The sequence below is a fragment of the Dermacentor andersoni genome, chromosome 2, assembly GCF_023375885.2.
Source record: "Dermacentor andersoni chromosome 2, qqDerAnde1_hic_scaffold, whole genome shotgun sequence".
NCBI lineage: Eukaryota > Metazoa > Arthropoda > Arachnida > Ixodida > Ixodidae > Dermacentor > Dermacentor andersoni.
Window position 1 is genome coordinate 45,850,678 of NC_092815.1, and position 25,160 is coordinate 45,875,837.

A 25,160-nucleotide genomic window follows, 5' to 3' on the forward strand; every position below is an offset into this window, starting at 1 on the left:
CTCCCGATCTACTTCCTTGGGTGGTGGGTACTACAGCTGTATTCTGCTGCAGCACGACAATGCTTTCTCTCCAGAACTTCCTTGGAAGATGGCTTGCGAGGCAAACGTGCGACACTCCAAGCTATACTGCGCCAAAGCAGTGCAAAGCAAGCAACACTGTGCTACATCACGCCAACCGCATTCTTTCTGGTACGAGTAACCGTGATGAGATGCCACGTCACTGCGCCCTGTACCCGTTACCTCTCTCTCTCTCTCTCACACACAAACGAGTGCAACCCAAATAGAGCCTTGTTATGTGCAACTGCAGTGGAAAGCAACTGTCACATACATCAGCGCACTTGCACATTTTTACCATCCACGATAAGACGCTATGTTACCCAAACTAATCTTGCTATGTCTTTGTTCCCGACATGCAGCCCTGACGATACATAAGTGCACCTGCACTTTTTTATGAGAAATCGTAACGAGGTGCTATGCCACTGCAACTGCACTTTTAGCTTATTTTTGCAAAGGACTCATGCTTATGGTTCATATTTATTCATAGATTCAAGGGCTATGCACATAGCCTAATGATAGGACACTCAGTTGTTGAGTGCGTGGTCCCCGATTCAATGTGCACCACCGCCAAACCACAGGTTTTTTTTTTTAATGTGTGAACCATTCTATTAGAGACCAGATCAGGTCAGAAACAGTTTTTCTGTTGTGAGTAGGAAAGAAAATGCTGCGCATTTAAAGAAACGCAACCCGTCGCACCCACATGTGTTCCGTGCACGCCTTTCATGCTTCTCTCCCGTCTCCCTTTAGCCTCTCAGAAAAAGAAATTAAAAAATCAGAGAAATCGGAGAGTGGAGAGAGGCGCACAAGGCTGGCGATGCAGCAAAGGCATGCCGTACATTGCACATAGGCGGATGCGTCATGTAGATGGGTGCAGCGGCTCAAATGTTTTTCTTTTCAATGATTTTGCATTCCTTGGCGTTCCAGAGACCCAGTAGCCAGACTTAATTGTTTAGCCCATAATGTGGCATGGGAACCTTGAAGTACGCAGGAAAATTTACTGTAGAACACACAAAAATACAGAGTGCCTGCTTATTGTTACATCAGACTATTGTTAAGGCAAGTAGTGCTGTAAGTGGGTTGAACAGAACTTGTTTCTGTCTAATTAAAATGTTTCAATGTTTGTCCTCTCTGCTTCTTCCATGCAATCTGGTTACGCCAATTATGACTTATAACAATGGAATTTTTTTGCCACTTGAATACTGGTATAACCAAGTTCAACTGTAAAACACATATCTGCTAAGCAATGACATTAACAGCGTTTTCCAAATCTGATTGTGTCATGAAAAAATTTGAGAAAATTTAATTCATTTGAGAGCAGAACAGTTAGCGATTTAATGCGATGACACCGACAGAACTATGGATTATTGTCAAGGTGCGACACCAAGCACTTGTATTTAAGATGAAGGAACTTTAGTCAATGAATCTAGTGCTGTAGCTGAAGTGAACGCAATACACTCACATCTGAGCACTGGCTGCACCCATACTGAAGTGGTCACTGTCCCCAGAATTGCTCATAGGTGGAAGGTGACCAACTGAGGTGGAGGACAGAGCGCCCCAGAGCATAGTGGCAGCTGTGTGACCGTCGCGGCTAGAGCTGGCCAGAGCAGTTGAGTCCTCGGCAAACTTGGTTGCACCAGATGACCCATCACCACTAGCTGTGGACACTTCTTCCTGAGCCAGCTGCTTCACTCTGTGCATGACACCCTCTCGTCGAAAGTGCACCCCAAACACCTGCACAAAGAAAGGAAACATTTGCAGAGGAAGCTATAGACCAGATAAATAGACCAGAAATTTTTCGCTCTCGAACCTACGTTTAGAGCAAGTGCACTTAAGCAGGGACCTAGCTTTCACATCGTGTGAAGTGGCCAAGAAAATCAATTTACTGAAAATCATATTTTCAGTTTCTATAACCCCTTTTCTATCTGATCCTGAAATATTATTGCTTAACCCTTTGAAGGTTTTCGCCGTACATGTACGGCGGCGGTTTTCTGTCCCGCAAAGTCTTTGCCGTACGGGTACGGTTCCGACCCTCCGTTTGAAATTTCGCGCCATAATGATGATGAGCGCTCATCGGGAGGTGCTGCCACCTCTTAGCACTTACAAGGTGCGTTAGAAATTGGTGCTACCTTCCTGGGGAGATAAACAGAGCTGATTGCTAGCTTCAGCGCGTCGCTCAGACTGCGGCAACGCCCCTTTGGCGGTTTCGGTTTCGCCGCCTGATCGCAACAGAGGCGCGCGAAACGTCATTTTTTTCTTTGTCGGCACTCTCTTGCATGGCGGTGGAAGTTGATTTCTATCTTGATTGGCGCTGCTCTTAGCTTGCTTGTCAGCGCCGTTCGCGAGGTATTCTCGCTCTCAGTGGCAACGCGCTTTCGCGGTTTCGGTTCCGCCGCGTGATCGCAACGGAGGCGCGCGAATCGTGGTTTTTCTCTTTGTCGGCACGCTCTCGCAGGGGCGGCGGAAGTTGATTTCTATCTTGATTGGCACTGCTCTTAGCTTGTTTATCACCACTTGCTTATCAGCGCCGTTCGCAAGGTATTCTCGCTCTCCGCGGCAACGCGCTTACGCGAGAGCGTGCCTCAGACCTCTGCCCAAGGCAGCCGCACGCAGAGATGGCATGTGTGCGCCAACACAACTCCTCGCTTCAAGAGAACAGACACACATTTTAGGTGTGCAGACTGCGATAAGGCGCTGTGCGTAGACCCGTGTTTCAAGGAGTGCCACGCTCGGAAATACTATTGAACATTTTGCAGTTCTGAGTGATGCCGACACCAAAATACTGTTTCTAATTATTTTTGACTATTTATTCCCGACTTAATACATTTTGTACATTCAAGATCCGCAATAAAGTAATTTGACCACCTGGGAAAGTTTTTTTCAAAATAATTCGACCCTCAAAGGGTTTTATTAAAACCACGTAGAAGTGCTCTAAAAAATTTACTTAAAAATTTTCGCAAAAATCATGAAAGAACAGCATTTTTCAAGACAATATCTCCAGAACGGCACAACTGACCGCCATCTCAGTCTCATCGGAAAGCACATTTCTCCGTCCTAAAATTTGCCACTTCAGCTACCTCCTCCACACAGAAGCAGGCACACAAAAAGCAAATGATTGAACGTTGTTTCGGAGCCTCCGATGGGACGCAGCCGCCACGTGACACCAGTGTGGTTCGTCATTGGTCCAACGGTCGCTCCGTAGGGGTGTCTGCTCTTAGCACCTCGGGAGCTCTTGACATCTCGACCACAATGATCTCGTCGAGTGTCCGAATGGATGCAAAAAACACAACAAAAGCGCGTCCAACCCCTCTTTACTGGACATCTCACACCCACGGCTAAGCATTCTGCACATCAGCAACACGGACTTAGCGACCAAGCGTGCAGAACGTCACATTTAGCTGCACTCATAATACTCAACGTTCCACTGCATTTAGTAAGCTCTAAAGGACCTCACAAGGTTCAAACGAGAAAAAGTCTGTACCATACAATGTTCTCGAAATATAGTAGCTGGTGCAACAGACCGCAAAGGCACAGGGTAATCCTGCACATAAGTGCTGGCTTGCAAGACGCATGTTTCAGCCGCATTGCTGCCCATGTAGCAATGAGTTTCTAATGTGCAGCTAGCTCCTAAGCTGTTGTCTAGGGAAAAAAATTCAATATGCTGCTGAAAGCCTTTGTTTAGCCACGCGGTCATTGCTACAAAAAGGCAAAAATGAGCTACTGAATGCAACAGACATTATGTGAATGATGCTAAGCGGTAAGCTTCCCTGTTCCACTAGAGACAGCCATCACTCAGACTTGGGACAAGCCCAAAAGGTGAAGAAATTTGCAACTAAAGAAGTTGAGATATAACTTTGAAATTTCTATGATAACACCACAGAAACACTGCCACTACCTCTGCCGATTTTCACAAAAATCACTGAAAAAATAAGAAGGTTGATTTCGAAAGCCTCCCTTAATCTTGACCTCCGTGGTGACCATCTGTCACAACAGCCCATATGGGGAGTGAGAGTTTGCGATGGGGCAGCTGACGAGAAAGTCACAATGAGTGAACACTGGCAGCATGCATGCAATAAGTACAGGCTGGGAGTCATCATGGCCAGTTGGTTGTTCAACCACTTCCTGCTGCCCCTGCAAAAGGTTGTTGCCCCCTACAAGCACTGCGTATTCTGCTTTTAGAAAGCTCACACAATGCCAGATGGTTCCTGGTTCTGATCTACACAACTAAGTTACCACGAGGCACAGCAGCTCTCTAAGAAGCTCCGAGTAAATATGTTGAACCCTAAAGTCCTATGGTAAAACAAAAATAGTCGGCCAGAGCACTTTGGTGCACAACACTGCATCCACAATGAACGACACCAATGTTTTAAAGGTGTGAGAACTGTCCAATGCCCCACAGCAACACTTCCAAAACAAAACATTAACCCAGGTTGCTGCCGATCCCGCCTGACAATTTTATTGAGCCCCCGAAATGGTTCGGACAAATTTTGTAGACGCATAGGGTACAGCTAAAGTTAATCATTCGCACCACAATTTGTGTGAAACGTTTCACATTAAGAGAGCTACAGATGATTACAAGTTACCCTCTTCCATAGTCATGCATTTTGCCCTGAACTCGTTCACCGAGTGATTGGGGCTAAGCTCCGCCTTCACTGGATCTGCGTCATGATGGCACATCGTGTCGTCGACTTCCGGTTCTCTAGGAGCAAGCACGCGAAGCCTCTCCAAACTCTTCGCCCGCTGCTTGGCGCAGTCGACACCGAGCGAGAGATATAGAAGCAGCGTGCATTGCGAGCATTCTGTCGCAGCGCCGAACGTGTCTGGTATTCCGATAACCACAGGCTAGTCAGGCATTTCAACGGAACAATGGAGACATAAACACAAGCTGATGAAGGAACTATAGCGTAGACATACATGAGCTGCCTGATCGGTATCCACAGACCAGCCACCTGTTGCTCTAACCAAGTGTAAAACATTTTAAATACTTACAAAAACGTGTTAACGGTTACACTCCTGCGAAAAATTTACACCAGCAGCAAAGAAGAATACATTTTGTTACTGCTACTGTGTGTGGTTGAGCTCTGTGCCACCAGGTGGCTGCACCGTGCAGACCATTCATATTTGCATTTCTGCTCAACCCGTGAAGCACACAAGGGGACAGGGCCAGGCCCTGTCCCCTTGCGCTTGCGTTTACCCTAATACCGGACTCACGAAATGCTACTGCATTAGTAATATTCTGGTGTAAAGTGATGGCCGCAAATGCACAAATCCTGGCGCCGATCGGATAGCGGCAGTCCGATGCGCAGCAGCCAGTTCGCTCGTCTGCTGCCGTGCAGAGGGACACGATGTCACAGCTTGACATATTCCCAGTCTCTACGTTTGCAGTCCACAACGCAACAAAGTCGAATCATAGCGCTCGCGAAAAGACTGAGACCGACTGACTGCAGAGCTCTCGTCAAAATGGAGCGCGTTGTAACACAAGCAGACGACACTTGCTATGTGCCAGAAGTGCTTAATTGTAGTGAGAAATTGTTCTTTTGCATACTCGTTCTGTTACTCTTCTTATAGAAACAAATTAACTAACATTCCAACTATTACGAACATCATTTGTTCACCATTAAGGTGGAAAAATTATCGATGACGGGCCCTGGGCAGCCAATCTGATAGCTCGCCCACATGACATCAACTGGGTGATTTACGTCACATGGGTAGGGGCGGCTGAAAATTCCGCTGAGCAGTGTGCTGCTATCGGCAGCGATGTACATTTTTAAAACCTTACAATAAATTACACACCTTACGTGGAGTGGAGCACTTAGATGCGTCAATGATAAGAAGGACCTACTCTAACGACTCAGTACGTTTGTAGAAAATCGTCAAAATTGTTTCAGGGTCCCTTTCATAAAACTTAATGTTTGATCAGGCAGAAGGTTGGTAATGGTAAAGGAGTTCAATACACGTGCTCGAAAGGAAGACAAAGCAAGGCCCGTGCACGCACGCACGCACGCACATGCACGCGTGCACGCACGCGCACACAGACACACACACACACACCAATTGGCCCTAATTTTCATCCTGGTAAACTTGCTGAATTGACCGTAAGGAAATACAAACTTCAACTAATGCTGCATGTTTTCACTTTGCATTCCACTTTAGATACACCTGCCCATATACGGGCACAGAAAAAGCTCAACTCCACCACTGCACAGTAGAGCATGCCCAGACAACAGCATGAACGGCGGCAACATCGCATGGCGTCCAAAATTTCGGTCACCTTTGTACAGTGGAACCCCGTTCATACGCTTTTCACCGGGTGAACCGGGGGAAAAAAACGTAACAGCCGGGAAAACGCAACAGTGAGGAAAGCTCCGAAAATTAATGAAAGAAGTGCAGCTTCAACTATTGACAATTTATTTCCACAGAGTGCGCTTAGGACTTAAAAAAGTCCAGAATGGTGGCTTGCCATTTCTTTCGCTCGCTAGAAATCGCCACACGTTTCTCAGTAGCCTGGAAGGCCGCATTGCTGCCAGCGTCGCTGTGAGGTGCGACGTACCTGCGGAGGAGGTCCAGAGCCGCGACGGCTTCTCCAAAGCTAGGATTTGGCAACTCCCAGGCATCATGCGGCTCGTGCTCCTCGTCGTCATCGCAGTCCGCGGCTTCACTCGCGACCGCGTTCGCAACGATCTCGGCGATGCTCTGACACTCTGATGCCACGACGGCAGCATCCACGGCGACGTAGTTGTCTTATGTGACTCCCATGGCACCCAGCGCATTCATTGCCTCAGCTAGCTCTTCTTCACAAGAGGCAGTTTGCAACTCTTGAGCTTCCATGGCAGCTTCCATCTCGCCGTCCACGCGATAGCCACACCGCGCGAAGCAGTGCTGCGCAGTTGACGCACTCACTGCGGTCCATGCTGAAGCGACGTAGTGCATAGCGTCAAGCACCGAAAGCACACTCGCTGCTTCTTAGCTTACCGTCTTATAAGCAATGCCGTGCCTCTTCCGGAAATGGTCGATCCAGCCATTGGACGCCGCAAAGTCGGTGATGCCCAATTTGTCGGCTATGTCCATCGCCTTCTCGCGCAAAACATGCGCAAAATTCTGCAGTCGAAGTTGACACTGGCAGCGCGAGCATAATCACATTGATGATAGTGAGAGCATTTTCCACGAATGGCCACCTAGTGGCGGCCTCTCGAACTGGCGTGCGGCTTCTTGCAGCCAGTTCCATAGCCAAGCCAGGCCAAAACCAGCCAAAACGCGTCAGAAGCCAAAATGGCAGTTGGAGCGCGTTGCCTACTTTAGCCCAGGCGGGTTCGGGATGCTAAGTTGCGACGTATCATGCGGGAACGTTTTCACAGTTACTACGTAACAGCGGGGTTCCTTATACATTGGATCCTATGGAAGCTATGCCGGGACCGGATGAAAACGACGTAGCAGCTGGGAAAACGCAGCAGTGAGGAACGTAACAGCGGGGTTCTGCTGTACATTGGTTCTATAGAGTAGGTAGCAGAGCCACAGGGAAGTCTACATAATCGAGCAGGTATGGCAAATCACTCATCCAAGAAAATCTGTCAGCGACTGTAACCAGTGGTCATGCTTGCTCACCTCAGGGAGCTTTTGCATCAGAATGTCGGCCATCTGTAGTGCACCCACCACAACGTGGAGGTCTTGAGAAGACAGCATGGCTGCCAGGTGTGAGGCAACAAGTTGGGACCGCAGCACCTAGAATTTATTCAAACAAACGAAAGAACATTACCACCATATGTGTCAACTGAAAGGAGGGAACAGCTACAGTTAAGCCCCAATATAAGCCGGTAAAATCGGCGATTTGCTTCGTTATATCGAAATTTTGTTGTACTGAAATTTGACCTTTTATGCAAATAAGTACGGCTGCCAATCTATGTTTCTTACACGGGAATGGGCTGCAGAATTTTCCGTATTATCAGGCAATCGAAAAAAGCAGATTTGAATGATAAAAAAATTAACTTCGATAAATTTGGGAGTCGGCGACGAATGATAGTTTCATGCTACGTATGTCAACAATACCTTCTCGGTGCTACGAATTAAACGAAGCCAGCCACGCTTTCAAGTGCACTACGCCCTCGTGGCCAATAGCGTTGTCCGCCTCTCGCTCCAATAGGTGACCGAAAAGCCGCCTTGGCACGCCCACTCTTTGCACACGTGAAAAATTACCTCTAAAGCAGCATGCAGAGCCGTGTATGCACTTACAGCCATGTGCAGCCATGGCCGAGACGTGCTGCGCCAACTTACCCTCCACTCCGCCCCCACTCCGCACCTGCTTGATCGCGTCACCGCGAGCTCGCTCCCCTCTTTCCCTTTGCTCGCTTGGGACGGCGGCACTCGTGACGTCACCGTCTTTCTTGTCTCACCCTTGCAAACATTCACTACCACCTAAAGCGCACAGTGCGTGGGGCGCAATAGGATCTTATTGCACTAGTGTTTTATACAGAACATGATGCGGCTTCACTTCGGCATATGCTCTAGTCGCACAGTGTGCGATTTGAGAGGTGTGTTTGTAAGCAGCTGCTTGTGATTAAATCATTTGACCATCTGCGTACACAAAAGTTTCCGTTTGCTGTCTATTCATTTCTCTGCGGCGGCAGTGAAATTTCGTTATATTGAAATCACACACAAACACACTTTGTTATATTAAGGTTCTAAATACATGGCGTTCTATGGACAGCAGGTTATGAAAAGTTAAATACTTCGCCATATCGAGAACTTCCATATACTGAAGTCCGTTATATTGAGGTTTAACTATACTTGACACGAGATTAACCACCTGCTATAGATTGTGCTACTGTGCTAAAGGTGTTGCAAATAAATACAGTAAAACCTCATAAAGCCGGGACGGACTGCACTAATCCATCGTAAAACCTGGGTCGTCGCAAAACTGGGACGTATATAACCGGGGTTCCACTGTACATGTAATTTTCCCTATGTTTCCTTGGTGTCCTTATTCGTTGGCTTCTCATGATATCATTTAGTACGTACTTTTTCCAAGCTCCGCCCAACTATGGTTTCACGAGGTTTCACTGTATCAATTTTACGTCTGACCCCATTCGAAATCAAAAATTTAAAAATGCATGCAATCTTCCAGGTGATATAGAAAGTGTTCAATATACACAATAATTCGGTATATCCGTGTTTCATATATCGAAGTTTGACTATTCTTACACAATGGCTTATACATTTGCATCAAGAAATGTTGCACGAGATATTAAACACGAACGTCACAAAAAATGTTCCCAAGCAATAGGCTGTACAGCATAGAGGGGCTATGGTAGCATATGTTCTCAAGAAAAACGATGGCCTTGGAAAAAGGAACACAATGTCAAAATGAAAAAGACGAAGGATAAAAAAGTTGGTGCATAAACCAAGGCACAAATAAACAAAATTCTGCTAGTGTGGAATTGTTTTTTAGAGAGCAATGAGATGGCACATAAGCAGTTCCTTCTCCACACACCTCTGCCAGAAGAGGTGCAGGGGCACAGTGCACCATGCGCAGCAGTGCTCGCAGGCAGCGATGCCGCACGGCAGGTCCTGCAGAACTGCTGTACACCTCGTGTAGAGCCCCAAACAGGGCTCCCAGAAAAGCTCGACCCCCAGCATGGCTCTGTTCGCGAAGCCACATGGCACGTGGATCAGCTGCTGTGGCAGCAGCCCCTCCGCCACTTTGGGATGGCGAAGAGGAGGAAGACGAAGGAGAAGACGATGACGCCCCTGTAGCAGTTGCCGAAGCGCCCCCAGAGAGCACTGTGATGTAACGAAACAAACATTTCATTCACACAGTTGCAGAGATCTGCTCATGACCTCAAGTAATTTCCAGCTGCAGATGCCTGGTTTCTACATATTTGCAAGAAAACTGTGCAGTCAGCCATGCTAATTAGTGTATTACAGTCAAACCCGGCTATATCGAACTCTCAAAAAAACGCCTATCAGTTCGATATAGAGCATAATTCGATATAAGCCTGCTAAATAATTGGATGTCATAAAAGCACATACCATTTATAAAATCACTTTATTAACGAAACTAGCTTAGTTTGGCATAAATTAGTCCTACATTTTCTTCTGCTTGGGCAATTTCGCTGCCTGCGACGCACGCACGTCCCCACGTTGTCTAAGGAGTCGGAGCAGCTGAGGCCGCAACCTTCCGCATTCGCGCAGAAGCGCCGGACTAATGCGAGTGCACCAATCACTTCGGAGGATGTAGGCAAAGGACCGTAGTTGCTTTCCTCAATGTGCCTACTTTCATTTGTGCTCGGTACGATGTCGGCGATGTAGTCTTCGTTTCCGGGCTCTACCGTGGTCGCGACACCATCATCTGCACTCACAAACTCGTCCACCGTTGATTCGAATGTCCCGAAAATTTTGACAGCTCGCTCCAAACTTCGGCAACACCGGCAACGGCTTCGTCGCATTCATCAGAATTTACAGTCCTCACCGAGCACGCGGAAACCGGCACGTATGAAGAACCCCTCGTACACGGCCGTGCGTACGCGTCGGGCGCCATGGGCACCGGGTTGCGAGTCCGGCCACTTTAGCCCTAATCGTGCCGAGAGTGCTCCTCGGAATCTTGCACGCTGCGGGGACATCCAACTTCTCATCGCGTTCGACGCGATTTATGATTTCGAGCTTCACGACGAAAGGCGAATTCTGCCGCTTCATCACGGCAACACTGCGGGAGAAGGTCCACAAGGCGCAAACACGATAAACCAGAGAAGCAGCCAGAGAACTCGCACTTTTGCCATCTTGCACGAAGAGAGCACATGAGCCTCTGATTGGCTGTCTGAGAAAGCGCTGTAGGCGGGCCAGGATCATTTTTTGCTGGGGAGTGTCGCTAGATAGTGATCTAAAGAAAGGAAGGACGCTTCATTCTGCAACCCGTGAGGGAGCACGGCGAAGCGTCGTCAGGGGAGAGGGGGTGGCAAGTGAAAGATGATAGAGAAAGAGGGAGGATGTGGCCTAATAGACTCCACTATGCGCGACAGGCGACAGGGGGAGTGTCGACGGCTCGCCTGAACAGCCCGAGGCAGCGCGGTCACGGTAGGGACAGCGGTTGGATGGAGCCGCGCCGCCGGGTTTCCCCGCTACCGCGAGGGAAAGCCAACTTCTGGGGGCACTTTTCCGCCGCTTGATGTTCGATATATAGGGAGTCACTGCAATATTTGTTCGATGTAAGCGTAATTTTTGCTATATATACTCGTTGTAACTATACCGTGACCAGAAATTGTTCGATATATAGAATAATTCGATGTAAACGGGTTCGATATAGTCGGGTTCGACTGTATAAGTGAACTTCGTTTCATACATAGCGTTCGACGCTTCCAAAGCTGGGGAGCGTAATACGGCGCTATACTTGCGACAACAAAAGTAGCGTACAACGCTGCTCAAATGCAATAAACTAAAGATACTGTAAACACAAATATAATATTAGTATTTATATACGTTTTTGTTAACAGACAAGATTTGCGCACGCTTAAAGCTCCAGTATTGAAAGCATCACAGTACTTTAAATATCCTTCTTAGTTCGTGCCAGGTTTTGCCCCGTCCGAACAGCCAACACAAAGAACATGGTGTCTCCGGCTTCAGCTGGAAGCGCATCGCCTTGTCGTTTGTTTTTTAAGATATCTCCTGCAAAGTTTTCAAGGCAATGCAAGCAACTTATCTTCAACGTCTACACAGTGACAAGGGCACGCTTCCCGAAGACAGTCCGTGAAGTTCTTGATCTTGTGAGTGCTGACACTGTGTCCGCTTGCACTGCCGCGAAGTACATGACAGAGTGTCTCTCAGGCCGACTGGCTTAGCCAAAGAAGAGACCTCGCAAAGTCACTCTAACAAGCTCTTGTTTCGTCAAGCATGATAGCTTTACACTACACGCTGTTTGTCTTAAAGTACATGGCATGTACGCTGAAAAAGAAATTCCAATTCTTGATAAAATCTTCACAGCAGTTAACGAAGACGACATTATGGAGGCTGTTGCATGACATCAGCTTCACTTTTAAAAAATGAAAGCTGGTGCTCATCGAGCGCGACGACATAATCACGTGGTGTTGGAGGTACTTGAGCCATCAAAGAGTTCTGGAAGCAGGGCAAGTACGTGGTTTATACTATAGTTGGATACAACTTTAGAAAAAAGGGGGCATTTACTCCTCCGACGCGGATGCACACGAGCATCCACCAATGGGCGCGCACTCTGGACTGACGTCATGAGCCGGACGGACGGCGACCCCGCCGACGAAGAAGATGGCCGCCCGCGCTTCGAACTGGGCCAAGTCACGTCAGCTGTGTGCTTCAGCGATAAATGCATTGTTTTATATAAGTACATTTTCAATAGCAACTGATTCATTTTAAGCTTGGAAAACTAGTAGTAGATATGCCATGTACATGCGAACAAGTGCAAAAGCCTTGCAGAGCTGCTCTTTCTACTTTTGTCACTTGCAATGAAGCTAAAGAGCAGACGACGGGCAGCGTTGTAGAAGGCACGGGGTTATTTTTCTGTTGTTATCCGGTATGTGCTGTAGCACATGAGAGCTCTACTAAACCAGTCATCAAAATACAAAAGTCTTTATTTATACCGAGAATTGCGCGTTTCAGGAGCACTATTTTTCGAGCGGGACTATTTTAGTTGTGGAGGCAATTGGCTATTCCACTTCGGTCATCTAGGCAGGGCCTCCCCTTTTTTTCTAAAATTGTATCCGACTATAGCTACGCATACTTGATAATTTTGTGACTTGCACATTGAGTTCTTTTGCCGTGTATTTTTGGTGATTGGAAATAGAAAACAATGTTTATGCACTTTAATGGCTGCGATCCAGCAGCCTGTGCTTTAGTTTGTGTTTTATTTGTTTGCACGCTGACGCAGGGATTAATTTTTGTGGCTATGAAGTTGAAGCTACAACAGTGCCGTACCGCCTTCCACAACCACACTGTTCGAACATGATCATGAGCGAGAGACGCCAGCCTGCAAGCTGTCCCCAAGTAGTTTCAGGCGTTGTGTCGTCGTGAACAAGACTTCAGGGGCGCTATAGAGACATATTTTTATCCCACTTTTCCGCAGGACAATCATTTACCTGGATGAATAGTGGGTAAATGACGGCCATACCGAGCAGCAGGTATCGCAAGACAGCACAGTGGCACCATCTAAGGACGCCTTCCTAAGGGGCCTAACAAAACGTGCGGCAGCCCCATCCTTGTGCATGCGGGAAGCAGTGACACCGGATTTATTAACGGTGTAGCAGACTTCTTCAGCGCCAAGAAAGGCAGTAATGTGGACTACCATTTGCATGTGGATGGCAGATACTTCAAACACTGCTTTACGACTAAACTGCTGCCCAACATCTCCACCAGTAGTGTCATTGTTATGGATAATGCGCTGTATCACAGTGTCACTCTAGAAAAAGTCCCCACAGTGTCGACACGAAAAGGCGACATCCGAGCATGGCTTACAAGGACGGGAATTGCTTGGAGCTCAGATATGGTTCGTGCCGAACTGTGGGAATTTTCAAAGAGAGTAATTGTGCCCTACACTGGCGCTGTGTACCGTATAGACAACATTGCTGCTCAATACAGTCATGAAGTGTTAAGACTGCCTCCATGCCACTGTGAATTTAACCAAATCGAGAATGTATGGGGGGTCATGAAAGGCCACGTAGCCATAAGAAACAAGGAGTTTACTTTGGCGCATGTTGAACAGCCCTTAACCAGATGCACTGGCATCAGTAACCTAACAAATGTGGGCAAACTCTCGCGCTCATGCCCAGCATGTCGAAGGTCAGGCCGGGGAACGGGATGCAATTATAGATAATCAAATCGAGCCAATCATTATTAGCACTGGTGGGTCAAGCGACTCTCCTGATGAGTTTAGCTCAGCATTGAGTGGTATAGAAGAGCTTGTTTAAAGGGCCCCTCATCAGGCCCCATTAACCATACCATGCCTGGTATCCTCAACTGTTTGTACACCCAAACCCGTGTGTGTCGTATCTTAACTGTGTAGCAGTGCTTGTAGGCTTCTGGAAAATGATGATAACTCTGGGAATGCTTGCATTGGTTATCTTACGTGAAAACTGCCGATTGAAAATTGCTTTGATATAGAACAATGCCTCATGAAACTGAGACTGCGGGTAGGACAGAGAAGAAAGCGCTACATCCCGTCGGTTATGTCCTTTCTATGTCATCGTATTAGCGCTTGTTGGGTTCTACTGAATATTGCTGAAAAATAAACTTGTGTGTTCATTTTCAACAATGCTGAAATATACATTTTTGTCAATACATACAAAATTCATCACTTACATTTACAGAGCTTATAGGATGTTGGTAAGTCTGTTGTAATGCAGGCAACGACAGAAAAAAAAATTTTTGCTCAACGATTCTCATTTTTATAAAATAAGAAAGAAAAGGGGGGGGAAGAAAAACTTTGCCATACTGAGATTCGAACCCAGGTGCTACGTAGCCCCATGCGCGCGCCTTGTGCCACTCAGCCACATAATGCAAGAAATGATACATTCTAGCTTTTTTTTCCCTTTTTTTTTTTCTGCAGCCTACTTCCATAGCTTCCAGTCTGTTGCACGCTACACATGAAACGGAGCATAGTAGATTTCGAATCGATTACAGAATATTCGAAAATTTTTTGCAAAATTTACTGCTTACAAATGTTGGGCACGAAAATACGGTGCCCCACATGCTCGGGTGTCTCTTGGCATTGCATAACAAGAATGTAGCAAGTTACCAGTATGGCCTACTCTTAATAAAGGCACCAAATTACAGTTCAGTTCTAGTATATGAAGGTCTGGATAATATTTTTTTTTATCAATAGAATTTCTGTTGAACAGAACCTAGTGCTTCTTTCCTCTGAAACTAATGAATTTTTGATAACTAATGAACTTGTGACATTCTGTTGTACTGGATATCAGTTTACTAGTCGACCTGTGTTTTTTGCAGTAATGTTATTAATTGCACAGAAAGTTTGGCTTTCCAGATTTTCACCAACATACAGAAGGACTATCCAAACTTTACGGCAGGTGAGATATCGTGACGCAAATCTGCACGCATCATGGTGACCTGATCACTGCTCCGTGCATAGCCAGCACCCACAAACAGCAGGCTTACACGGAAAGGGGCCACAGAATTTTCTTAATTATCAGGCAATCGAAAAAAGCAAATTTGAATTAGAAAGCAATTCACTATGATAACTTTAGGAGTCTGCTACGAATGATACAGCTTCATGCCAGGCACGTGGATAATATCTTCCCTTCGGCAGTACAAATTAAGTGAAGCCAGCCACACTTTCGCATGCGCTCTGCCCCTGCAGCTGATAGCATCAACCGCACTGGGACCACGCTATCACGAAAAGCACCGGCAGCGGGGAGCCGTCATAGAAACTCTGGAATACAGCTTACATGCACGGTAAGAGAGTTTACAAAGTGCCACGCCCTCTCCGCATGCCCACTCTTAGCACATGCGGCAGGTTACCCCTAAAGCAGGGTGTGCAGCTGCGTATGTGCTCAGTTAGCCGCGCTTACAGCCATACGCAGCCATGGCTGAGATGCTAGAAATTGAGACGCGCGCCAACTTACACCCTAATTCGACCTCTCTAAATATAATAAATATACCGTATTTACTCAAGCAACGAATACATTCATTTTTCCTCAGAACTGATGCAAAATGGGAGCTATGATCAGCCAAATGTGCCAGACTCACTCTGGGCCATGCCCTGGTTGGTGACCCTCTGCACAGGCCTTGCAGTGCCAGTGTCCTCATTGATCTGCTGCATAAGGTTGAAGTCGAGCGTGTAGGTCTTGCCCATCGTGGAAAGGCTGATTTCATCCTCGCCTGACTGGTGGGCCGCCTGTGCAAGGCAGGAGGAGATTTGCAAGGCTTTCCTAGCCAGGATTCATAGAAGCTTTTGCAGGAAAAAATCAAGGGTTCTCAATGACTTTCAAGGCCCTGACAAAGCATTTTGTTGGATTAAAACACCACTATAGCGAAGCACAAAACACCACGCAAACATTCTTTATTCTACGTGGATGCTTGCAAATTTTTACAGAAGCTATCGCCAGCAAACACAAACAAGATAGATCTCCACCTCAAAAATGCTAAATAGATTAGATTAGTTTGACTTACGTGTATAAACCTTGGGGTCAGGTAAATAAATAAAAGCTACTAAGCTACAACTATCTCACAGAGCATGGAGATCTTGATGATATGCTAAATGCAGACAAAAATCAAGTATAACACCATGGCATTGTAAAAGAGCAAGAATGGCAGTACACATGCCACTATATATAACTGCATGCAATAAACCTCAGCCAACTATTACTACAGCTCAAGAAACCTACAGTAAGAAAGTTACGGTGTTTGCCACCCAACACTTCTACCTCCAGATACAGTAAAAGTTCATTATGAATTCGACACCCGTTAATTCTGAAATTCAGATAATTCGGACGGCTCTATTAGTCCCAACCAAAGTGAATGGTAGTCTATGGGATCAAACCTTAGTTAATTCGTCAAAATTCTGCCCCGCACCGCTTAATTCGGACAAATGCTGACAGCTGCCTCTACATGAAAAAGTGGTAAAGCAGCGCTGGCACCGCTGGAGTGAAACCGAAACTTCAGAAGCATTGCCATCATCATCAATTAATGGGGGCGATCGCAGCGTCACCGAACGTCGGTGTCTTCTTTCTTCGCTCCACTGCATCTTCGATGCCATTTTCCCTTGTGTTGTCGAGTCAGCATCATCTCTTCTTGCGGAGCTTTCTTTTTTCGTTGTGACCATGTTTTACATGCCACCACCACCATGCGGCTACAGTGATGGCAATGCCGGCAAAGCGGCTGAAGTATGAAGCCAAGAAATTGGCGACTAAGGTGGAAATTTTGCAGGCTTTGAAAAACGGCGAATCACGACAGCACGTTGTAACCAAGTACAACGTGAAGCGGAACACGTTGGGAACATACTTGAAAAATGAGCAACAGATTCAAGCCTTTGAAAGCAAGAAGTTTTATGCATCAAGAAAGCGGTTGCGAGCCGCAGCTCATCCCCAGCTCGAAGAACCTTTGCTCCAGCGGATTACCGACTGTCGCAATGCACAGCTGCCTTTGAGTGGACCTTTCATCATGGCACAAGGTGAGAAGTGCGCTGCAATGATGAACATTGAATCGTTCAGAGCTTCAGAAGGGTGGTTCGTGAGGTTTTGGGAGAGACACGAACTCGATTTCCCAAGTAGGTGCGACGAAAAGGCCAGCATTGACGAAAGCGTGACCACCCAGTGAAAAAATGTGAAGCTGCTTGAGCACATCGCTGCATATGAACCAAGTGACTTGTTCAATGAAGACGAAACTGCTCTATTTTTCAGAGCTCTGCCCGACAAGACGGTGACTTTCAAAGGCGACCCATCATTGGTGGCAAGAAGTGCAAGCAAAGGATAACTGTGCTTCTCGCCGCCAATATGACTGGCACGGAGCGCTTGCCACTTGTCATGGGGAAGGCGCATAAGCCATGTTGTTTTAAGAACATCAAAAGCCTTCCTGTTCAGTACAGAGCGAACAGGAAGGCTTGGATGACCTCAGAGATTTTTCGAGGCTAGCTGCAGCAGTTAGACCAGCACTTCACTTCTAAGGACCGCAAGATAATTATGGTTGTTGACAACTGCAGTGCACATAACTGTACAGGCGAACTGAAGAGCTTCAAGGTAGTTTTTTTGCTGCACAACACTACATGTGCCCTTCAGCCGATGGACCAGGGTATCATTCACCATGTGAAGTTGAAAAGCCGAAAGTACCTGCCACAGTGAATGATCTTATGCTAAGAAGTTGGAAAACTGTATGAAGTGGACTTACTCGGCGCAGTGCACATCATCGCCCACGTGTAGAAAAATACATCTCCAAAAGTCATCACCAACTGTTTTCAGCACAGCGGTTTTGTGAGGCCCGAGCATGCAGCAGTAGCCAGCGAGGTCTCAGCCGGGTCCACCGATGATGACTGCCCGACCTTCGATGCTGTCCTTTCCACAGATGTGACCCTTCAGGACTACATCGCGATTGATGATCGTGTCACCACGACCAGTCTCCTGACCTATTATTAATTATTATTAATGAGTGGCACCTGTATAACACCTACAGGCACCCGGGAAGACCATGATTCAGATGAAGAGTCATGCGAGGAGGTGCAGCCGCGACCTCATCGCACTTCACGAGAAGTCACGGAGGCACTTATGATATTGGAGGACATTTGCCTGAGCACTTCTTACAATTTGCGGGCTGTTCCAACTTGGAAGAGTTAAGAAAAATTGTGGTGTCAGCCAGAATCTTCGCGAAAAAGCAGACTACTATTGCAAAATACTTCAGTAAATAAAAGTAGGCTTCTCGAACTTGATTTTAATGTTTTTCCTGTTCATTTGTTTATTCGGCATTCGGATAATTTGGACATTTTTCCCGGTCCCGTGGGATCCAAATTAACGGGCTTTTACTGTACATGGCAAAAATGCCTGGTGCTAAGATTGGGCTGCACACTACAGTTGAACCTCACAATAACGAAATCAGTAGGGAAAGAAAAAAAAAAAGTGCTTTTGCAAGCATTTTGCTGTTGCAAAATGACAGCACATATAGGGAATACGTTGCCGAACGAAAGTTTACTGTAAAAATTCCATTAGCCTACTTTATAGCAAGCCTTACTCGAGGATACACCAGAACCGCATTGCCGATAGCACAAAATGCGTGCCATGCGTCGATCAGCAGTGGCGGCACTGGCATGGAGCAGCATTCTCGGCCGATTTCTTTCGCAGATACGATCACATTTGTGAAATCTTGTGTAACACGGCACCAGATGCAGAGCAACAGCACTCCACACGCAGCAATGTTTTTCCAGTGGACGCTTTCGCCTGTAGATGCCGACACATCCAGTGCAGAGTGCACAAGTGATTGCATCTTGTATCCCCAAAGGTAACAGATCAAGAGTACGGCCCCTTGGTGCATATCTACATCGGGTGCCAAGTCCGCACACAATGCCTGTTGGGTCACATTGCAACCAGCATTCTTGAAGCAAGGGACACATATTCCCAGACAATCGCTCAATCACAGCGAAATGGGAAGCAGTTCACACTGCAGCCGTGATCGTAAGAGCAATAAACAAGTTCACATCGGTGGGATGTGGATTTCTTTGTTTTTGCTGCACTTTTCTCACTGAGCCGCACATTATGCGCACCACTAGGTGTGCAAAAACCATCATAACATGTTGGTAGCAACATGTGTGCCACTTCAAACACCAATCAACAAACAAGATATAGGCCATGACGTGTTTCCAGTGTACGTGATCGCTTCCACCGCGTGGTTGTTTTTGTAAACGAAAATGGCGACGCCAATGCAAGCGTAATGTGGTGGTACTTTACAAAATTTTAGTGCAAACCAAACACATTTGAGCACATTTTGGAGCTTGCTAGCTTTGTGGGAGTAGGTTATTTGCAAAGGTTAGGTTCTCGCAAATTTTGTTCATGCGGGATTTCATTGTTGAAAGGTACAAAATGCATTGAATCCTATGGGCGTTTGCCGGGAATACAAAAATATTTCGTTGTCGCAGGTTTCGACTGTATGTGCAAGTGCTTGTTTGCTAATCGTATGCCAGGAAACTATAAGCCAGCTTTCACAGTGCCCTTGCCGACAATTGCCTCATCAACTGCCAAATCACAAGCAATTACACAAAATGACAAGCCATAGATTTCCTAGTCTGCAGTATGTCACATAGCAACTTTTGTGAAATATATGACGCGCATGGTCTGTGTAATTTAAAAGCCTTGGTACCACAACACCTAGATCATTTATAAATGTCACATTTTAGCCAGATACCATGGCACTTGCCTCAATGATTTTGCAGTCGATGGAAGAGTACGGATGCCAGAGCCCTCGATCATCCCTCCACTTCCATAGCACTGCATCAGTTTGGTGGGCATTTGGCTTCACTAGAAGGGAGTCCACCACGAAGATGCCATCCTGGGGCAGAACTGGCATTAGCTCCCTGCAAAGGAAGTGCACCCCATTTCACCCAATACCAACAGCTCATATAGGATGCTCTTAAGAAAACATTTTGTCACAGTTAAGTTTACTGACACATGAGAGGTTAATCAAGTCATGAATGTAACCAAGGTGACAGTGTTCTGTGCACTGTGGGCAGCAGGGAAATGGTGCCCGCCGCTCAAGTTTACCGCTCCACCCCTTTGAGGGGGACTCGAGAATCTGGTCAAAACTTCCTTTTTTTCCCCCCGCAATCTTCAGGTGTTACCATGTGGCAAATATTGAAATAAAGGTTTAGAAAAATCAAGAAGAAAAACTGGTGTTGTGAGGTGTAGATCACGTGGTATCTTTGACACAACACCACCATTTTGGAACCATCGTAAAGAGAAGAAATTGGAGCTTTAATAGTTGCGGTGCTTTATTTCGCTGTGTAAAAATAAAAGCAAAAGAAGCCCACGAAAAGAGGAAAAACTGGAGTGGTAATTCGTTACAGTACTGTTACGTGTTCACAATAAGTGCACTCATTGGCTAACACAGATTTGAATCTGCAGTAGTGCACTTCATGCTCACTTCGACAACGGTGAGCACTGCATTTCTCAGGGTACTTATGACACATTATAAAAGGAATCAAAGCAGCCTATCACTTACGCTATCAGCGATGTTATCTCGTACAGCTCTTGAGGACTCCTTGGAACAAGCTGAGACATTGGAGGCAAAAATACGCAGAACTGCTTCAGTTGAAAAGAAGTGCACATCAGTTTTTCAGGTTATACTTCTATATGATGAAAACAAACGTGACTGATGTAATGGTTACCTCTATGTCATCCCCTAGTGGATCAGAGTTGCCCATGAGAAGAAAACGTAGTGTCTCAGCAATATCTGTAAATGGAAAAAGAGAGCATGAACCTTGGAACCAAGAAGACTGGCATTAATTGAGCACACTACCCTCCCCAGAACACCCCCGACTTAACTAACAAAGGTCACAAGTATGTCATAGTGGACAGTCTACCAAGCATGGCTATGAGGTTGGCACGTGGCAAAGTGCCAACCTCATCATCATGCTTAGCCAACACAGCTACTGCTGGGGTGCGACATGTGGTTCCTATTTGTGTGTGCCTTGAAGTACTGTAAAAGCACTTGCAGATAACGCCTTTACAGGGTGTCTCCAAGTTGACATTTCCAAATTCCCTGAGTTTTCCATGTTTTCCCTGAGCACCTTTGCAAAATTCCCTGAATGAGCCAGAACTTTGTTTTATGTCAAGACAGGCTGACACCACGTTGCCCGATGCTGTCACTCTCTAGTAAGTATGCTGAAACAAAAAAATGACTTAATCCAGTTTCAATAGTAAGGAGTAATATCTATATTATTTAAAAAGAAAACAGAAGGAAGGTGTTAGTAAAATGCACAGCGAAAGAAATGGTAAAGCCCATTCCAAATTGAGTCGAACATTTTCAAATGCGAATGAAAAGGAGATGCATACATAAGTAAATATTTTTTAATATGAGCTATTTCTACCAACTGATAGCAAGCTCATCTGTATGAGGCCCTGAACTTTGTCACAACTAAGGTTCTCTCTCAGCAGCTGGGAAGTCAACCTCAACTGCAGAAGTAGCTATGATACCAAAACCGGGCAAAAAGCTACAAATCGAAAACCTAAGGCACATCTTCCTCACATCATGCCTTGGCAAGTTGTACGAGAGAGTGGTCACGATAAGGCTACAACAATACATAGAGGATCACGAATTATACCCCCACAGTATGTTGGGATTCAGGGCGAAGCTGTTGACCCAAGACGTACTATTACAGATCAAGGAAGAAGTCTTAAGCAACGTTCCCAGGAACGGAGAGAACGTGATAATGGCATTGGACATTAAAGGAGCCTTTGACAATGTGAGCTCTGAAGCCATCCTAGCGGGCCTGGACGACCTAAACTGCGTCAGGAGGGTTTCCGGCTACGTCAAAGCTTTCCTCTCCAACAGAATACGATAGGGCTAGGAGAACTCCGCTCAGAGAAGTTCCATACCCTCAACAAAGGAACCCCCCCCCCAGGGATCAGTCATTTCACCAACGCTATTTGACATAGCAATGATGATCGGCTATGCGAAACAACTCAAAGAGGTTGAGGGCATACACCATGCCATGTACGCCGACGACATAACCATTTGGACCAACACGAAATCACTTAAAGAAAAAGAAGAAAGACTACAGGAGGCTGTGACCTGCGTAGAGAACTACGTGAGGGCAGGAGGGCTAGCCTGCTCCACCGAGAAATCTGAGTTGCTCAGAGTCTGGAGAGGGAAACAGAATCGCTCGGTCCCGACTAGCGACGAGCTCAAGCTTGGCGTCTACCTCGAGGGAAAACTAATACCGGAGAAAACACTCATAAGAATTTTGGGCATGTGGATACAGTCGAATCAACGCTGCTCACACATTCTCGCTCTACTCAAGGCATCAACTCTACAAGTCGCTCGCATGATAACGCTCATCTCCCGCAAACGCTCAGGCATGCGAGAGGAAGACATGCTAAAGCTGGTTAGGAGTCTGGTGATCAGCCGGCTTACCTACAGTCTCCCGTACTACAACCCAATCAAGAGCGAGGTTCAGCACATAGACGCGATCATACGCAAGGCATACAAAACCGCGCTCCACCTACCACAATGCACATCCACGGAGAAGCTCTTGGCACTAGGACTTCATAACACTTTCGAAGAACTCAGAGAGGCACAACATGGCTGCTCAGCTGCGCAGACTACAACAGACTCCGTCTGGCAGGGAGCTTCTGCAGAAGTTGGGATGCAGCGAACAGATGCAAGAAAACCAAAAAACCGCGACTATCCTGGACAAAATACAAAACACAATCAAGGTGGCTCCCATTCCCAAGAACATGGACCCCAACCTACACGAAGAACGCAGGAAGGCGAGAGCCGAATACATCCAAAAGTCACTAGCTTCCCAGGCAACAACGGTATACGTGGACGCAGCCACATACATCAGAAGGGCAAGACAGACCAACCCCAACGCAGTAGTGGAGGTGATAAACTCGGATATGCGAGAAATCGTCAGCGCATCTCTACAGGACTGCACGGTAGTCGAGGCTGAAGAAGCGGCCGTCGCTCTAGTGGCAGCGGAGGGCTATCGGACTAGGCCGTCCTTAACAATACTAACCGACTCCCAAACAGCATGCCGAAACTACATGTTAGGCAGAATAGGTCACAGAGCGCTCCGCATACTCCGCTCTGAAGATCCCCACACACAAAACCCAGAAAAAGAACAACAAATTAGACACACAATAATGTGGACGCCGGGTCACACGGACGTGGAAGGCAACCGTGAGGTCGACAGGGTAGCTCGAGGATACACTGCATACCGAGCACCCTTCGCCAATGACCTCGAGGAAACCGAGCCAGTCCCCAGAGAATACTCGGCTATCCTAAACCACTATAAGGGCAGCAGGAAGCAGTACCCCCCGCCGCATAGCTCTCTCACTAGAGAGGACTCCGTAGCTTGGAGGCTGCTACAGACAGGTGCATATCCGAACACCCTCAGTAAAATACAACCCACACAGTATACTGACAAATGCCCATGGTGCCAGGAAACACTCACGCTCTACCATATAATGTGGGCCTGCCAGAAAACAAATGCGGCACCAATAATACCAAACCCGAGTGCGGAGCAATGGGAAGGAATGCTCTCCAGCGACCGTCAGGACGTCCAGCTAGGGCTGATCCGACGGGCCCAGCTGGCAGCGGCATCCAGCGGAGCCCTGGACTAGGGGCAGACGGCCACTGCTAATAAGATGGAAGACACCATCTGACTCCGCGAAAATCATTAAATTTTCTAGAGCTCAATAAACGTTTTTCCTCCTCCTCCTCCTCAACTGTCCTGACATACTCTCAGCCCGTACACAACATATCAGTGTTGGGTTTCACTGCTTAAAACAGTTTATTTTGGTTTGGATGAGGGACACCTGTATCTCAGCGTCAAGCTCCTTCAAAAAGGCGGCGGCACATTTCCTTTCCCATTAATTCCTCAGTGCGTCGGTCCTTTGTGTTCTCATCCTCCTCCTACCACGCTTGCACCACATGGATCATCTGAAGCATCCTCTTGGTCAGTTGTACAGTCAACATTTGATTTTTCGGATTTCCTAGGGGCCGCGAAAACATTAAAAAAAATCGAGCAGTCTGAAAAAAATGAAAGCATGAATGCAATGAATGCAATGAACTGCCTTTAAGGGCTAAAATTACCACAGGCACGTCTGAAAAAGATCTGAAGGCCTGCCAGTACACTTATTAAGCATATCAGTGCTTGTACTGTGACAGGAGAGGGGGTGCACGCATGTGTAATTAAGGAATACATACTGTGTCCCATGACAATTGCCCCTTCCCACGCTTGTTATGCTTCACCGCCTAACACTAATGTACTGAGGCGAAGCTAACTTTTGGAGACTGGCATTACACAACGCGCTGTGCTGTGCGAGCATCAAAGCCAATTGCGAGGATTACAAGAAGAACAGAGAGAGGTGTATAAGTGAGCCTTCTATCTCATTACTTCATGCTAAATTTGATTTCTTGTGCAACCGCCCTTGATATGCATGTGCCTGTTCTTTTTGCTTCTTATGCGCAAACATGACAAGAGGACATATATTTACAATTCTATCCTTACATTAAACAGTTGTAAGTAGAGTTTGCCTTCGTCCACCTTTCTTGAGTCTGGTTTTTATTGCGCTATGTTACTAGTTCAATTATGGAAAACCAACTAGCCCAACAATCAACTCTTCTAGAATACACTCACATGTTGTCCTGTCTTGTCTGCTCATCTGACTGCACAGATAATCCTAGTCAACAACCACTAAAGAAACTGTCTATATTTTTCTGATGCATTTTTGAAATTCTTTATAAGCTTTTCCTGGCTTCTGTACATTTGAATTTTGATTATTTATGTTTCTGCTTAGAAGTTGGGGGCTGGGCCAGTGCAAAGCTAGGGTACAATATGTACTAGAAATATCAGTTGAAGAACAATAACATAGTCAACGATTTTCTGCCTGTTTGAAGACAAGCTCTGAAAGCTCAATACTTCACTTCATTTC

At 46.5% G+C, this 25,160-nt stretch overlaps 1 protein-coding gene across 4 annotated transcripts in view; it reads right to left on the bottom strand.

The window, feature by feature from the left end:
- The window catches only part of ctrip (E3 ubiquitin-protein ligase ctrip), a 176,418-nt gene that overhangs the window by 95,167 nt on the left and 56,091 nt on the right, over nucleotides 1-25,160 (bottom strand). For 3 of the 4 annotated variants that reach the window (XM_050189402.2, XM_050189401.3, XM_050189403.3), the window contains exons 11-17: nucleotides 20,888-20,952; nucleotides 20,722-20,801; nucleotides 19,921-20,077; nucleotides 15,772-15,919; nucleotides 9,539-9,828; nucleotides 7,657-7,773; nucleotides 1,517-1,788 (exon numbers count right to left, since the gene is read on the bottom strand). In XM_050189402.2, coding sequence (XP_050045359.1) covers nucleotides 1,517-1,788; nucleotides 7,657-7,773; nucleotides 9,539-9,828; nucleotides 15,772-15,919; nucleotides 19,921-20,077; nucleotides 20,722-20,801; nucleotides 20,888-20,952 — 1,129 coding nt within the window. The remainder of the gene's footprint in view (nucleotides 1-1,516; nucleotides 1,789-7,656; nucleotides 7,774-9,538; nucleotides 9,829-15,771; nucleotides 15,920-19,920; nucleotides 20,078-20,721; nucleotides 20,802-20,887; nucleotides 20,953-25,160) is intronic. The other variant, XM_050189404.3, reaches the window with a different exon arrangement.